General features: G+C 30.2%; 2 protein-coding genes across 3 annotated transcripts; one reads left to right on the top strand and one right to left on the bottom strand.

The window, feature by feature from the left end:
- Positions 1-1,454: 1,454 nt before the first annotated feature.
- LOC101513969 (protein NRT1/ PTR FAMILY 6.2) lies at positions 1,455-6,302 on the top strand. 2 transcript variants are annotated; one of them, XM_004508452.4, is made up of 6 exons: positions 1,455-1,649; positions 1,750-1,852; positions 3,318-3,535; positions 3,935-4,479; positions 4,681-5,024; positions 5,511-6,302. In XM_004508452.4, exons 1-6 carry the CDS (start codon positions 1,647-1,649, stop codon positions 6,041-6,043), a joined length of 1,746 nt encoding a protein of 581 aa, XP_004508509.1. In that variant the 5' UTR covers positions 1,455-1,646; the 3' UTR covers positions 6,044-6,302. The 2 variants fall into 2 exon arrangements, with proteins under 2 accessions (XP_004508509.1, XP_073219963.1); XM_073363862.1 differs by lacking the exon at positions 1,455-1,649 and adding an exon at positions 1,973-2,076.
- A 5,604-nt stretch (positions 6,303-11,906) lies between these two features.
- On the bottom strand, positions 11,907-13,515 carry LOC101513641 (probable sugar phosphate/phosphate translocator At5g25400). The gene has a single exon (XM_004508451.4). It carries the CDS (start codon positions 13,224-13,226, stop codon positions 12,189-12,191), a length of 1,038 nt encoding a protein of 345 aa, XP_004508508.1. The 5' UTR covers positions 13,227-13,515; the 3' UTR covers positions 11,907-12,188.
- Positions 13,516-14,478: the final 963 nt, after the last annotated feature.

Below are 14,478 nucleotides of genomic sequence, written 5' to 3'. Positions count from 1 at the left end.
TTAGATTCATTTGTTATCGATTAACAAAAAAGTAATTTTAAAATTTAATAACTTAAATATTTATTATTAAAGATTTTAATATAATAAATAAATCACATTTTTTGAAGAAGGTATATTTCAAAAATGATTTTTATGAAGACCTTTTTAAAATAGTTTTTCATTTAAATTATTTTTTGAAATATCGCTATTAAAAAAATTATAGAAAATAGATAAAATATTTAAAATTATATTTTAAAATAAAATATTTAAATCAATTTTTTATTTCAAATTTTATATTTAAAATTCTTTTTAAAAAATGTTATAGCAAAAGTATAAAATATTATAAAAAAAAATCTTAAACGTCTACTATTTGGTCCTTAAATTAGGCGACTATATGAAATCTAAGAAAAATGCAAGGATAATTCAACGACCAAAGAGAGTGATAATTAATCCAAGGATACTTTCAAGAAGAATATGGAAAAAGTGTTACAGTACAATATATATTGTTAGCCGCTCTCTTGGAATAATCATACCTTTTATGATTGGTACAATTTTAGAAAAGTTATTTTTCTTTTTTTTGGTTTATAAAATATTATATGATTATATACGTTTTTTTGTGGTTTGTAGTGATGGAATATCCAAAAATCAGCCCACATTAACATATTCAACCAAACAAAAAGGAGTTGAGAGGTACACCAAAAACAAAATAAAAAAGACTTTCTCCAAAAGTGAAATGTATATGCATCAATATAATCTAAACTCTAAAGTATATGTCTTGTATGTAACAAGAAATCATTTTTGTTTATTTCTCATATTAGCAATGTGAGTGCCGGTAACCTCCTTTTTTTATTGAAAAACAATTGACACTTATAGTTAAAGTCATAATAATGTTAATCATACACGCAATTATAATTATAAGGTCTTCAATTCAAAACACGAGTCCTTGGAGCAAGTAACTACAAGTCCTTACAACATTCACTTTGAAGATAAAGATAAACATTAGGGATCCTTTTCAAAAGTGGGGTACTTAAAGCACTTTGAAGTGTAGGCCAATGATGTAGTAGCTCACATTCACAGTCTTCATAACACAAAAGAAGAGAAGAGATTGCAATGTTGTTATTGTTTCTTGCATGCCCCATAGTCCACTAATTCCTCTTCCTCTTGGTCGTTCTTCCTCAATCGACATTACCTTTAATTTTTACCTCAAAAAATAAATTTAATCAAAAAATTAAATATTCTAAATTTAAAAGAAACTTTGATACTATATTTTCACTTAAAACTTTAAAATATTAAATATATATATCACACATTTTATATATCTAAGATTTTCTCAATTTCTAATCAAGAGACTAACCACTATCTGGAATTCCAATAACACTGCTCAATAATAGTACTGTGTCAAATAAACCTAATCCCCTACTTTATGTTTGAAAGATAAAAAGAACAAGTAGTGATCTGTCTCAGATGAAATATAGTGGACATGTCATTTTCATATTCTTATTGGTTATTTCTATTTATTTGTTGTATCCATCCACCTTGCCTATAAATAGAGAACCTTTCACAACAAACCTAAGCAGTGCATATACAAGATCAAGAGTAAAGTTTCTCTGTTAGCTTCTTTCTGCATTAGCACCTTTGAGTTCTTTTCTTCTTGGAACTTTCATAACATGGTTAGTTTGTGATGAGTTTTTTGGTCAATGGAAGATTTATTTAACATAAAAAAATCATCAAGGGCTTTTTAGCAAATATTTTGTGGTATTAATATTTCAGGAGAAGAAAATGAGTTGGACAATTGGAGATGCTGTGGACTATAAAGGATTCCCTGCTGACAGGTCTAAAACTGGCGGTTGGGTGACAGCAGCTCTTATTTTAGGTTTGTAACACTTCTCTAACACTCATGTGAAGATGTATTGTGTTTACATAGTTTGGAAATTTGGTATCCATTTTTCGAGCATCTTCTCTTCTTACAATTCAAATTAGTCTTGTGAATCAGTTTTTGTTGGATCATGAGAGCTCCAGGGAATAATCACATTTAGCTAAGATCAAATATACGTGTGGATTGGACACAAATTTTCTTTCAAAACCTAAAAGCATTAGGTGTGTGTCATCTCACTTATATAGTGTTCAAGATTCATTTTTCCATATCTAATGTGAGACTCTTATTTACAATGACTTTTTTGTTGCATAGACAAGGACTTAAAGACATTTGAGGTGGTGGTTGGATGTTATAAATGGTTTTAATTGCTAACCAATTGTGAAAAGGTTTTAACATGTGATACATTTATAATTATGATTTCTGTTTAAGTATTTATAACTTTATAATTATCAGAAAATACTACTTTCTTCTGTGCTTTTTATAAGTGACAATTATGTTATAATTATAAATCAAATACATCAATTTTTGTTTATAAGTGACAATTAGGTTATAATTATAAATCAGATACATCAATTTTTTGTGGCCAAATTTTAAACCAACTGTCACTTATAAAAAGGAGCTGAAGAGAGTAATTATTTTTTCTACTGGTAATAATATTTTTTTATTGGCATCTCAATTTACAATACATTAGTTCTTTATCTACTTAACTACTGCAGAAACCATATTTCAGTGAGAGTAATTTTCTTAAGATATTTAAATTATTTTGGAAATCTAATATTTGAGTAATGATTTTGGAGGGTTATGATTGCAACTGAGGCAGGAGACAAACCAAGCGAATAACTAATAAAAGACAAACCATGTGAAATATCAACTATAGCACTTGCATATATACTAATTGAGAATAATTTGTCTTGTCACTTTATTTTTGGACTAGGGAGAAAGTGCATATTATTATATATAATATTTTTTATGCGAATTAATATACCAATATTCCTTGTTCATGAATATTTCTTTTGAGTAAAAGAAAATGAATACTTTTCTATCTTCTTTTATGGTCACACTTTCTAAAAGTTGAGTTTTACTTTAGGCAGATTTCGGGTGGACTATTTTGTCCTTACATTTTCAATATATTAAGATTCACTTTTCACGTATAGTATCTGCTTACCAACATAAATATTTTATTTTATTCTATTTTATATTATCTTATATTACACATGTGCTAATCACCCAGATTTTCTGTAGCCATTTTAAGGATGTGGTTAAATACCAAAATTAATTTTTGTAAGAATAAAAAAAAAAGTGTCTGTAGGTTGTGTGTGTGATTATCTCGGATTCGAACTTGGGACTTCATAGTTATGTGTGTGAGTTTTAAGTAGTGTTTACCACTCTGTCTATAGACAAAAAAAAAAAGTTACATGTGATGAAATTTAAGAGTATAATGTACTTGTTAAAATTGTTACAGGGATTGAAATTGTTGAGAGGCTATCCACAATGGGAATTGCAGTGAACTTGGTTACATATCTGATGGGAGTTATGCATCTGCCAAGCTCAACTGCAGCTAATACTGTGACTGATTTCATGGGCACATCATTTCTCCTTTGTTTGCTTGGAGGTTTTCTAGCAGATTCCTTCCTTGGAAGATTTAGGACAATAGTAATCTTTGCTGCAATACAAACACTGGTTAGTTACATCAATTACTACTAGTTATAAGTTATCTTTGTTATAAATTTTGTTGAAGTGTCTCAATATCTAGTACAAGCGTAAGTGTTGTATCACTTGAAATGTTGTAGCATTTGGAAGGAAGTTTGTTATTTATGTTATATCCAGTTACTGATCACAACTAATATAACTGTTTGTGTTTCCATTAAATTCCACTAACAAACTTACATCCCTTAAATGAATATAATAAATAGTCTCTAACAATCATTATATATGACATATATAACAACGAGGACTAATAGGACATATATGACAAAACATAAGATATCGCTTAATATTTTTATTTAATTGAGTGATAAATGAGGAGAAGAGTGTAACTTCTTCTGGTACTAAATTGATGGTTTATTCAAAAAATTTCAGGGTACTGCGACATTAGCAATCTCAACAAAATTGCCACAGCTAAGGCCACCACCTTGTCCTGCCAGCAATGAAAGTTGCAAGCCAGCCAATGGAATCCAAATGGGAATCTTATACTTGGCTCTATACCTTATTGCACTAGGAACCGGCGGTCTTAAGTCTAGTGTTTCAGGATTTGGTTCGGATCAATTTGATGAGAAAGATGAGAAGGAGAATTCCCAAAGGAATTATTTCTTCAACAGGTTTTTCTTCTTCATCAGTTTGGGAACTCTTGCAGCAGTCACAATACTTGTTTACATACAAGATGAAGTTAGTAGAAGTTGGGCTTATGGAATATGTTCTGTTTCTATGATCATAGCCATTTTGGTATTCTTATCAGGAACAAAAAGATATAGATACAAGAAGAGTTTGGGAAGCCCTATTGTCCACATTTTCCAAGTTATTGTTGCAGCACTAAAGAAGAGGAAGATGGAACTTCCCTGCAATGTTGGCTCTTTGTATGAGGACACTCCTGAGGTTTCAAGAATAGAGCACACTGATCAGTTCCGGTACGTGATTCTATCATATTTCTTCGACTTATCACTTTGTTATATTGTTTCCTAGACCGTATTATCAAACATCTATAGTGAAATATGATTGGATGACAGTGTAAATCTTTTTTACACTATCAGTGTATATTTATTAAACTCTTATTAAAATTATGTAAATGATTTCCTTCTATTCTGTTTTTAATATTTTCAATTATATAGGTTTTTGGAGAAAGCAGCAATTGTGGTAGAAGGTGATTTTGATAAGGACTTATATGGTTCTGGTCCAAATCCATGGAAGCTATGCTCATTGACAAGGGTGGAAGAGGTGAAAATGATGGTGAGGCTTCTACCAATATGGGCCACAACCATTATATTTTGGACCACATATGCACAACTGATCACATTTTCAGTTGAACAAGCCTCCACCATGGAAAGGAATGTGAGGAGTTTTCAAATCCCAGCAGGATCTCTCACAGTCTTCTTTGTGGCAGCAATACTAATCACTCTTGCTGTCAATGATCGAATCATCATGCCTCTTTGGAAGAAAATGAAAGGCAAACCAGGTATAGAAAAACTCGCAATCTACGTATAAGATTAACTATTGATTTATATATCAATGACTAGTATTACTCCCTCACTTTCACTTTTTCATTGTATGTATAGTCAACTAATAATTCCAAATTTGAATACAAATAATTTACTGAAATTTTAGGCCAATGAGATCAAATGAATCTTTGTTACGAAAAGAAATAACACATTACATATATTTGGTCTAGGATATGGCATATAGTTTACTCATAAGTGGACAGGTCGCTCAACTAGAAGTTGGAGGCATTCTTGTAAACTGATTCGTAGTATTTAAACACAGGTTGTCATATGTAATCATAAACTGGGACAATAGAAAAGAACTACAACCACTCTGCGATTATTGGCATAGGCACAATTAGTCGAACGTCGTGATAAAATTTCGTGTATTCTTTGTCTGCATTTTTATATCTATTTTCTTTTGAATCATGGTTGCTTTTCTAACACCTCTATATGTGTCACAGGTTTCACCAACCTACAAAGGATTGCCATTGGACTTCTGTTGTCAACTTTCGGAATGGCGGCTGCTTCTCTATGTGAGGTGAAAAGGTTGTCAGTGGCAAAAAGTGTTAAAGGCAACCAAGCAACAATACCAATAAGCGTTTTCCTTCTAATCCCACAATTCTTCTTGGTTGGTTCTGGTGAAGCATTCATATACACAGGACAACTTGATTTCTTCATAACACAATCACCAAAAGGAATGAAAACCATGAGCACAGGTCTCTTCCTCACAACTCTATCTCTTGGTTTCTTCATCAGCAGTTTCCTTGTGTCGGTTGTGAAGAAAGTAACTGGGACTAGAGATGGACAAGGATGGCTTGCTGACAATATAAACAAAGGAAGGCTTGACTTGTTCTTTGCACTTCTTACCATACTTAGTTTCATTAATTTCGTAGCATTTTTGGTATGTGCATTTTGGTACAAGCCTAAGAAAGCTAAGCCATCAATGCAAATGGGAGCAATCAATAATGGTTCCTCAGTTGAGGAGAAGTGTTAAAAGTATCTTAGGATTGAGAATATGGATACTTGAGTTTGATTTTGTACTCTTGGTGTGATAGTGAAGAAATAATGTTTAGATTGACTTCAATGTGTAAAATTGTAACATATTGTATGGTCATTTTCAAGCCCTTGCTACTTTTTTTTCTCAATCAGGCTTGCTTTGTAATGTTTCCTCTATGTATATTATTAAAGGATAGTTTCAATGTATAATCGGAACACTCATTCTCACACCAAATTTAGAAACTATTACTTTTTCATGGATTGCATTAAGGAAGAATCATGTTTTCATGACCGAAGTAAACACATTGATAAAACGTATAGTTTTTGCTGTCTTTAGAGTGACATATATGGTATATTCCTTCATGAATGTTTTTGCTGTCTTTTCAGCACATATAAAAGGAATATAACTGTTGATAGTAATTAATTATTAGATCCAAATTTTATTCTTTGTTTATTCCGTCTTATCAGCAATCCTTCTCAGTATCAACTATATATCTCGCATAAATTCAACTCATAGTATCAACTAACATAAAGTCAACTAAGTTTGAACTTTGAACGAACCAAGCTAATCCACAAAATGACTGAAAATGAACTTCACTATATAAATACAATTGTTCATACACAGTCAAGATACACAATTTATTGTCATACAAAATCGTCTATGTTTGGTCATCTTTCTCAATCCACTTTAGATCACTAATTTATAAGGCCCAAATTATGCGCATTTTCATTTTCCTTTTTAGGCCTTTATGCAAATACAGTTGAACGAGTGTGTATGGTAAATAACAGCCACATTTGGTATTTCATAAATCATAATTGGCCGCACGTTCATTTTCAACCATTGCTTTGGTATCTTGTAACTATGTGGAAGGAAAAGTTTCCTTTTAGAAGAAGAAAGTCAAATATTGGTAGAAAGGTTTAATCAAGAATAGTTTATAAATAGAACACTTCAACAACATGCAAACGTACAACTCAATTCAAATTTAGCATTGGGATACTTTTCATTAGATCCTTTCTAGAGATGTATTTTTTTAATTTGCAGTGAATCAATAATTATATATTTTAATGTATACTTCTGCAAGACTTTGTTTACTTACTAATTACTAATTTCAGTGGTGATCTAGAAATTTTAATTAGTAGGGACAAAATTTTATAGGTATAATTGTTCTTGCGGTCTCTTAACTTAATTTAATTTTTTTTCTTTTTAATTTAGTCTTTTTTTAATTTTAAGTAATAATTTGATCTTTTATGTATTAAAATATCAACAATGTTATCATTCTTTTACAAAAATTTAAAAAATTCATTAAAATTTTCAAACAAAACCCATAATATTAATTATCATCTTCAATATAATGCAAATTTCAACAAATTCATAACTCAAATCTTTAAATAAACTCACATTTTCATTCTTTATTTGATGAATTTGATGTTGTTAGAGATGAGAATATAAATTTATTTGAATATTTGAGTTTGCATTTGACGAATATATGAATTTTCTTAAAATTGGTATTGACTTTTATGAGTTTTGTTTGAATATTTTGATGATTTTTCTAAGTTTTTGTAAAGAAAAGATAACATTATTGATATTTTAAGATATAAAAGATCAAATTATTCTTAAAATTAAATAAAAGACTAAATTGAGAAGAAAAAAAAAAGATAAACAACCGAAATGTTATCTAAAATTAAATTAACAAAACATGAGAGTAATTTTGTCAATTTTATATTATTAATATTTATATAGAAAATGTAAATTAATTTTACATTTACGTTTAATAAAAATAAAATATACAATTTTACATTTACGTTTATATGACATGACACGGGTGTGTAACTATTTTACACCATTAATGTCTAGTCATTAAATTCAGAATTTAAGATTATAAAACTATAACATTATATATCCATAATTATAACCATTCACTTTTTAAAAAAATATTTGAGCTTTTAAATTAAATTATCAATTGAATTCTCGATAACAAAGTTATCTACTGGGCCTAATGAGCAAAGTTCCTGATATAAATTGATTTAACAACACTTTTTTATGATGCCGAAATTCATTAAATTACCACATATTCAAGAACAAAAATACCAAAATAGGGTCAAAATAATAGTCAACAACCAACTCAACTAACATCACATCTTAATTAATTTAGTAAATGAGTATATGAGTTGATTTAAGAAGAAAGGGTGCGTAAGTTTCTTACATGTTTTGTTTGATACCAATATTTACATTGGATGTTAGGGACCGAGCTACGTAGAAGGGTGTAGTGATCTTGGCCCGTGTTGGAATTCTTAGGATAATTTACTTACACTTAGACTTAGTATATTATGTGGATAAGAGAAATTACTTGTAGCTCCAAATTAAATAATAGTAATAAATGTTAGTAAACTATAAGTGAGCAGAACTCAAAGTAATTAAGGTAAGATATTTCAGCAATTACAAAAGAATAAGAAGAAAAAACATAATATTTTTATCTATTGTAGCGTCATGGACTCAACATCAACAAGAAAATGGGTTAGTTTATTGATTGGTTTTATTTTGTTTCTTAGCCTGAAGTTGAAGAAATTGTTTTTTGTCTTATTTAAGTTCTAGAAAGAATTGAGATGTCTTACTAATACGCTAGTGTAATTTTACGGTATATTAAAAGATTATAGCAATTTACAAATAAACTATTACTATATTAATTTGGCACCTTCTGAATAAATATTCTAGTTCCGACCCAGAAAAGCTAGAGAGAGATGCTCTCTTTCTCTTTAGAAAAAATTTACCTCAACTCTTAGGATTCATTTAGTTTAATTGATAGGAGAAAAGGAAAGAGACTTTAATACGAGGGAGGAGTGATTTTAAAATATTTTATGTTTGGCTCGACTTGAGGAGAGGAGTGATTATTTTTGGTACAATAAGTTTTAATGGTGGGACAATGTAGAGGAGGGGAGTAATTTTAATTGATGGACAATATAAAATTACACAATTCACTCTTGTAATATTTAAATCATATTATTTAAAAGAGTATTGAAGCATAAGTTTAAAATAAATGTTTTTTCCTTTCAAATCACTCACTTTTGGAAAGAAGCTAAAACTGACTGGGGAGGAACTTTGATTCCCTCCCTTCTCCTTCAAATAAGTGAACCAAACAACTAAATTTTAAAATAATATTTTCATTTCTCTCCAACCAAACACATCTTTAGGACTTAGTGGATTCATCTCATTCTTTTAATGATACTTTTCCTTTATTTCTTTGATGATCATGTAACACCTCAAATTTTTATAATTTAATTTTTAATCTCTAAAACGCTAAAATTCAATTTGTGTTAATGAATAGATGTTTGGATGTTGAAATATCAATATAAAATAATAAATCGTATAGAAAGGACAACTAATCAATTAGGATGAAGTATTAATTGATTAGAAAATAAACTAATCGATTGGTGTCCTGGTGTTAACCAATTAGTAAAGTACTAATCGATTAGATTATTAAAGTTAATCGATTAATGTTTGAGTTTTATACAAGATGGTTTTATTTTACTGTGCTAATTGATTGGGGATTGTTTCTAATCAATTAGAGGTTGTTGCTAATTGATTAGATTACATTGAATTTTTAAAAAATTAACAACTTTTGGAGCATATTTGAATAGACAAATTTGCATCAAATCTTTATTATCTCACCTGGTCAGTAGCCTACCTATATAAACACACTTTAGTATCATAAATCGGTATGCTTTCATCGCAGTAAGTTCAGGTGATAAAGTAAACCTCTAATCACCCACATCTTGATCAATTCTAAATTGTTTCAATTCTGTTTGTTGTTGTGTGATGTCAATTCACAAGGAACACCATTTTGTTATCTTTTTTCATTAATCAGAATTATTCTAATTGATATAATTAATGAAAAACCTGTTATTTCTTTTTTGGTAGATAAACTCTACTTTTTTCTTTGAAAAATGTTGAAATCATGTTATGTTTGACATGAATAACCTCTTATGACTCTTCAAGTATTGATGAGGGAGGGATCCGTTATTTAGCTGCCCGAAGGAAAGACGTGGGGAACTTACTAATTTCATGAGAATATAAAAAAAATGGAAAGGAATAATTCAAATTTAAACAAGGGTACTTCTGAAATATCAGCATTAAATTAAATTAAGATAGTTTACTTTTCTTCACAATTAAATGAATGTTTGGTGTCCTAATAGATTTGTTGGAATGATTGTTAACCATTATTGTAGTAGACTCACTCTAATACCACCAAGATCATTAGGTAAAAAAAAAACAAAAAACAAAAACATCTTCCACACTAACAGTTAGATTTTCTTTCATTCATTCATTGTTTGACGTCTCCACCCACTACGATTAAATTCATGTCATTTTCCAAAGTCTTTTTTTTCACCAGAAGATACTTTTGTCGTATCGTAAATAATCAATTTACGGAACGGACCCTTTTAACCATTAGATTAACTCTGTTTAATTATATGGGTTTCTATTTTAATTTCCTAAACCCACTAATTTTAATGGAATGATCTATTTTCCACTAACAAAAGATAAAATTAGTTTTTTGAGGAAAAAGATAAAACTACTTAAGAATAATTGTAATTGAAGATTCGTCTAAGCATCCAGAAACGTATATTTCAAGTTTAAACTACTTGTAAGTTTGTGATACAAGGCCATTAATGGCTGACGAGTGATGATGTTAAAACTTTGAATTTCGTTCATTGAACGATGATAATGAAATTTATTTTGCACAAATGTACAACTAAAGAGAGATGCAACACATACTCTCAAAAGCAACATATGAGGTAAATACAATGAAACGTGAAATGGCAGTAATGACTACCAACCACAATAGACGTAACAAGATATTCGTGAGGAAATGAATTGAGGTAACTACTCATCTCATGTATCGCTACTACTAGTACTAGTACTTATGGTGATTCGTACAAAGATAACTAAAATCATGAATGTATCAAGCTCACACAAGTCAACTAAAAATATGTATGTGCATAAAACAGTTGACGAAATAAAAAAATCTACATCCTAAAATTTCTCCACTACTCCCGTAATAAAATGCATATCGTAGTAGTGTAAATGAAACAATAATTGATTATCATTATCAGAAACATACACTAGAATAAGTATGCGTCCTTTCTCAAAATATAAAAAATAATAAAACCCAAAGTCTATGTCGACATGTAGTACTGCTTATAGCATTTGTAGACAACCTGTAATATATTGGACTATATACAGCTGTTAATTTCTCTCCAAACTTGACTTTGTCTTGCTCACAACAAGTTGATATTAAAAATTTGTCTGTTAGAGAGAAAATTCTATTGAGCAACTTGGAACATAAACAAGTTACCAGATCCAATTAACTAAAGGTCCCTCTTGAAACTTTACACAATCACACGACTCATACCAGGTTTGGTTAATTCTGTGAATGATCTAGGTCAAAGGAGGTCTGACATTGTATATGTGCTTATGGTTATCGTCATTCTTAAGAAAAATGTATGAGATGATGCCAGTTTTACACTGAGAAGAGAACAGTTTTTTCTCATACACCGAAATTGCTCGATCAATTCTCTAAATAACAATATGTCAGTGGAATCCAGAGACACAATACTGACCTATCTCTTGAATGCAAGGGTATCTAATATACAATGTATCTATGATTGATCTATGTTTATAGAGTTTTAGATAATTCCATCAATAGCCTCCAATGAAATCCTTTGTGAAAGATAGATAGAACAATCTATGCCGCTGTAGAGAACAAATGCAGCAATGGCACAAGCATACACATAAATTTAGTATGTTAAAAACTGCAATGGTTGTAGTTTTTCAATATTAAACGTGATAACAAACTTTCAGAACATCCAGGAAGCTGAACTCATTCATTATCTAATCATAAATACGAAACACTGAATCAGCAATATAAGAGACAAACGTCAATCTCAGACACCAATACACAGCTAATATGAACCAAAAAACTGAAATGAAACTGGGAGAAGTAAAGCAACATAATAATAAAGATAATAATAATTAATCAATTACCTAATAGTAGTACATTACACCACCACATATACCCGAAAATAAAACGTGCCTCCTCACCCAACATAACGAGTTTCGTATCCAAAAATGAGATTGACCAGTTGAATCAGTTCTGGTTGTCGTTCTTCCTTCCAGTCCCTTCTCCGTCTCTCTGTTCCAACAACCTTCCAGCCTCTTCATCACTCTGTTGAGCCTTCTTCTGAGTCTCCGAAGCCTTAAGAGCCTGCAACTTCGAATGATTATAATACGCAACACCCAAAAATGCCAACCCATACCCGATCAAATTAATCGGCGTAACAGTATCCTTAATCACAGACCAAGAGAATGCAATCAAAAGCCAATCCTTAACAACCCCAGCAACATTCATAGTCAAGGCCGAAGTCTTTCCAACCAACAAAAACACAGCAAGATTCAAAGCAAAAGCACAAAGGGAATTCGTTCCGAAAATTGCGAAATCCAAATGGAAGCTGGAGTTATCCCTCAAAGAAGGATACTCAACAATAAGCCAAGGAACAGACAAAAACACCAAACAACAAGGTGCAATGTAATAAAGCGAAGTAATAGGGTTCAAAGAAATCCCTTTAGAATTAAGCAAAATCTGAATCAAAACCAAACGAGTAGCTTCAAAAGCAACAGCCATAAGCTGAAGTGTAACACCCCAAGTATCAAATTTAGCTTCACCATAAGCAGCAACAGCAACACCAAGTGAAATAGAAACCATATTAGCCATAGTTTCATTTTTAAAACCCTCTTTTTTAAACAAAACACCAATTGAATAAACAGCAACAGGCATAAGAGCTTTAAGCATCTGAATAAACGAAACAGATAAATAAATATAAGCTGAATTAGAGAACCAAAGAGAAAGCGAATAGAGTGCACCGATTGGAACAACAGATTTGAAATACAGATCGCGCGACATTGAAACTGGTTCAACAAGCTTGAAGACACGAACGAGAAGGTAAGCGAGTGAAGAACAGAAACCCATGTGGATCATGGTAAGAGAGATCGGGTACGGCCAATTGTACATCTTACGATCTAAGATGTACTTGTTGTAAACGATTACAGTGAAGCTTAGGAAGATCCATATCGCTACGTAGGTGTATGAGAGAATTACTTTCCTCAAAACGCCATCGGAAACCGCCATCGGAAAAAATTTCAACCCTAAAGAGAATTTGAATGTGAATGTGATGTGTGAAGAGTGATGGGTTTGGGTGTTTATGAAGATGGAGAGTGCGTGAAGAAGACGGATCTGGCGGAATTTGAGGTGATCGGATTTGAATCGGGTCGGGTTTCGTGTGATTATTTCCACTAAATCTGAAACTAAAAGGTTGAGTGGAAGTGATGAAATTGAATTGGGAATGATAATAAATGTGATTAGAGATGCGTTTTGTATTTTTCAGATCCAGAGTCTCTCACTTTGAGTAAGAGAGTAATTCATAATATTAAATTGTGACACTTGCCAACCTGTTATTTTTTTGGGCTATTTTTAATTAATGGGCTTTCCTTCTTTGATACCCAACACTCCGTTGGATCTAATCTATAAATACAACAAGTTATTAAAAAAAATTAAATGGTCACTCAGATTTGTAGTACTTCATACATAAAGGAAAACAATATTTAGATATATTTTTAATCTTACAAATATGCCATACTATTTTTTGGTTTTTATTTGCTTAAAAAATATCTTTTACTTTTAATTTTTGTAAAATATAATATTTTAATATTGATTTTGAGTATTTTTATTTTAGTTCTTATAAAATTCGTCTATAATTTATTTTAAGAGGCTAGAATTAAATATGTATATATTACAAGGATCAATTTTGATATGCATAAATCTTGTAAGTATTAAAACAAAACAATAAACATCAAAACCAAAAAATATATATTTGTAAGGACAAAAAAAATGCTATTTTTTAAAATAAAATTGACATATTTACATAGATCAAAAATATTTTTAAATTTTTTAATGATTATTACTTTGTTCTTAAACATAAAATTACATTGATTAAATTACGATAGTAGAAAAAGATTTCACTAGTATTAAGGTTCAGTGGCAGAGCTTGATAAAAAAATTTGGGGTGGCCGACATAAAAATATAATATATAATAAATTAAATATATAAATAATATTATATAACAAAAAGTTAAATTGTAATAAATATAAAGTGAACTATCAAATAATTTAGAAAACATAAAACATCTTATATGCAACAACAAAACTAAAACACTTTATATAGACAAAAATACTCGAACAAAAATGCAACAAAACTCAAACACTTTATATTCAGCAAAAAAAACTCAAACACTTTATGAACATAAAATCAAACACCTTATGTGCAACAAAAAAAAACTAAAACACTTCATATAGACATAAAATCAAACACCTTATGTGCAACA

Source organism: Cicer arietinum, chromosome 7 (assembly GCF_000331145.2).
Source record: "Cicer arietinum cultivar CDC Frontier isolate Library 1 chromosome 7, Cicar.CDCFrontier_v2.0, whole genome shotgun sequence".
Classification (NCBI taxonomy): domain Eukaryota; kingdom Viridiplantae; phylum Streptophyta; class Magnoliopsida; order Fabales; family Fabaceae; genus Cicer; species Cicer arietinum.
Note: the sequence above shows the minus strand (reverse complement) of the source record. Positions and strands in the feature narration are given on the sequence as shown.

Excerpts from the sequence above, each read along its gene's own strand:
- LOC101513969 (XM_004508452.4), top strand. Across the intron at positions 3,536-3,934 it reads TTGCTGCAATACAAACACTG|GGTACTGCGACATTAGCAAT; the intron begins GTTAGTTACATC and ends AAAAAATTTCAG. Across the intron at positions 5,025-5,510 it reads GAAAATGAAAGGCAAACCAG|GTTTCACCAACCTACAAAGG; the intron begins GTATAGAAAAAC and ends TATGTGTCACAG.
- LOC101513641 (XM_004508451.4), bottom strand. The coding sequence starts at position 13,226 with ATGGCGGTTTCCGATGGCGTTTTGAGGAAAGTAATTCTCTCATACACC.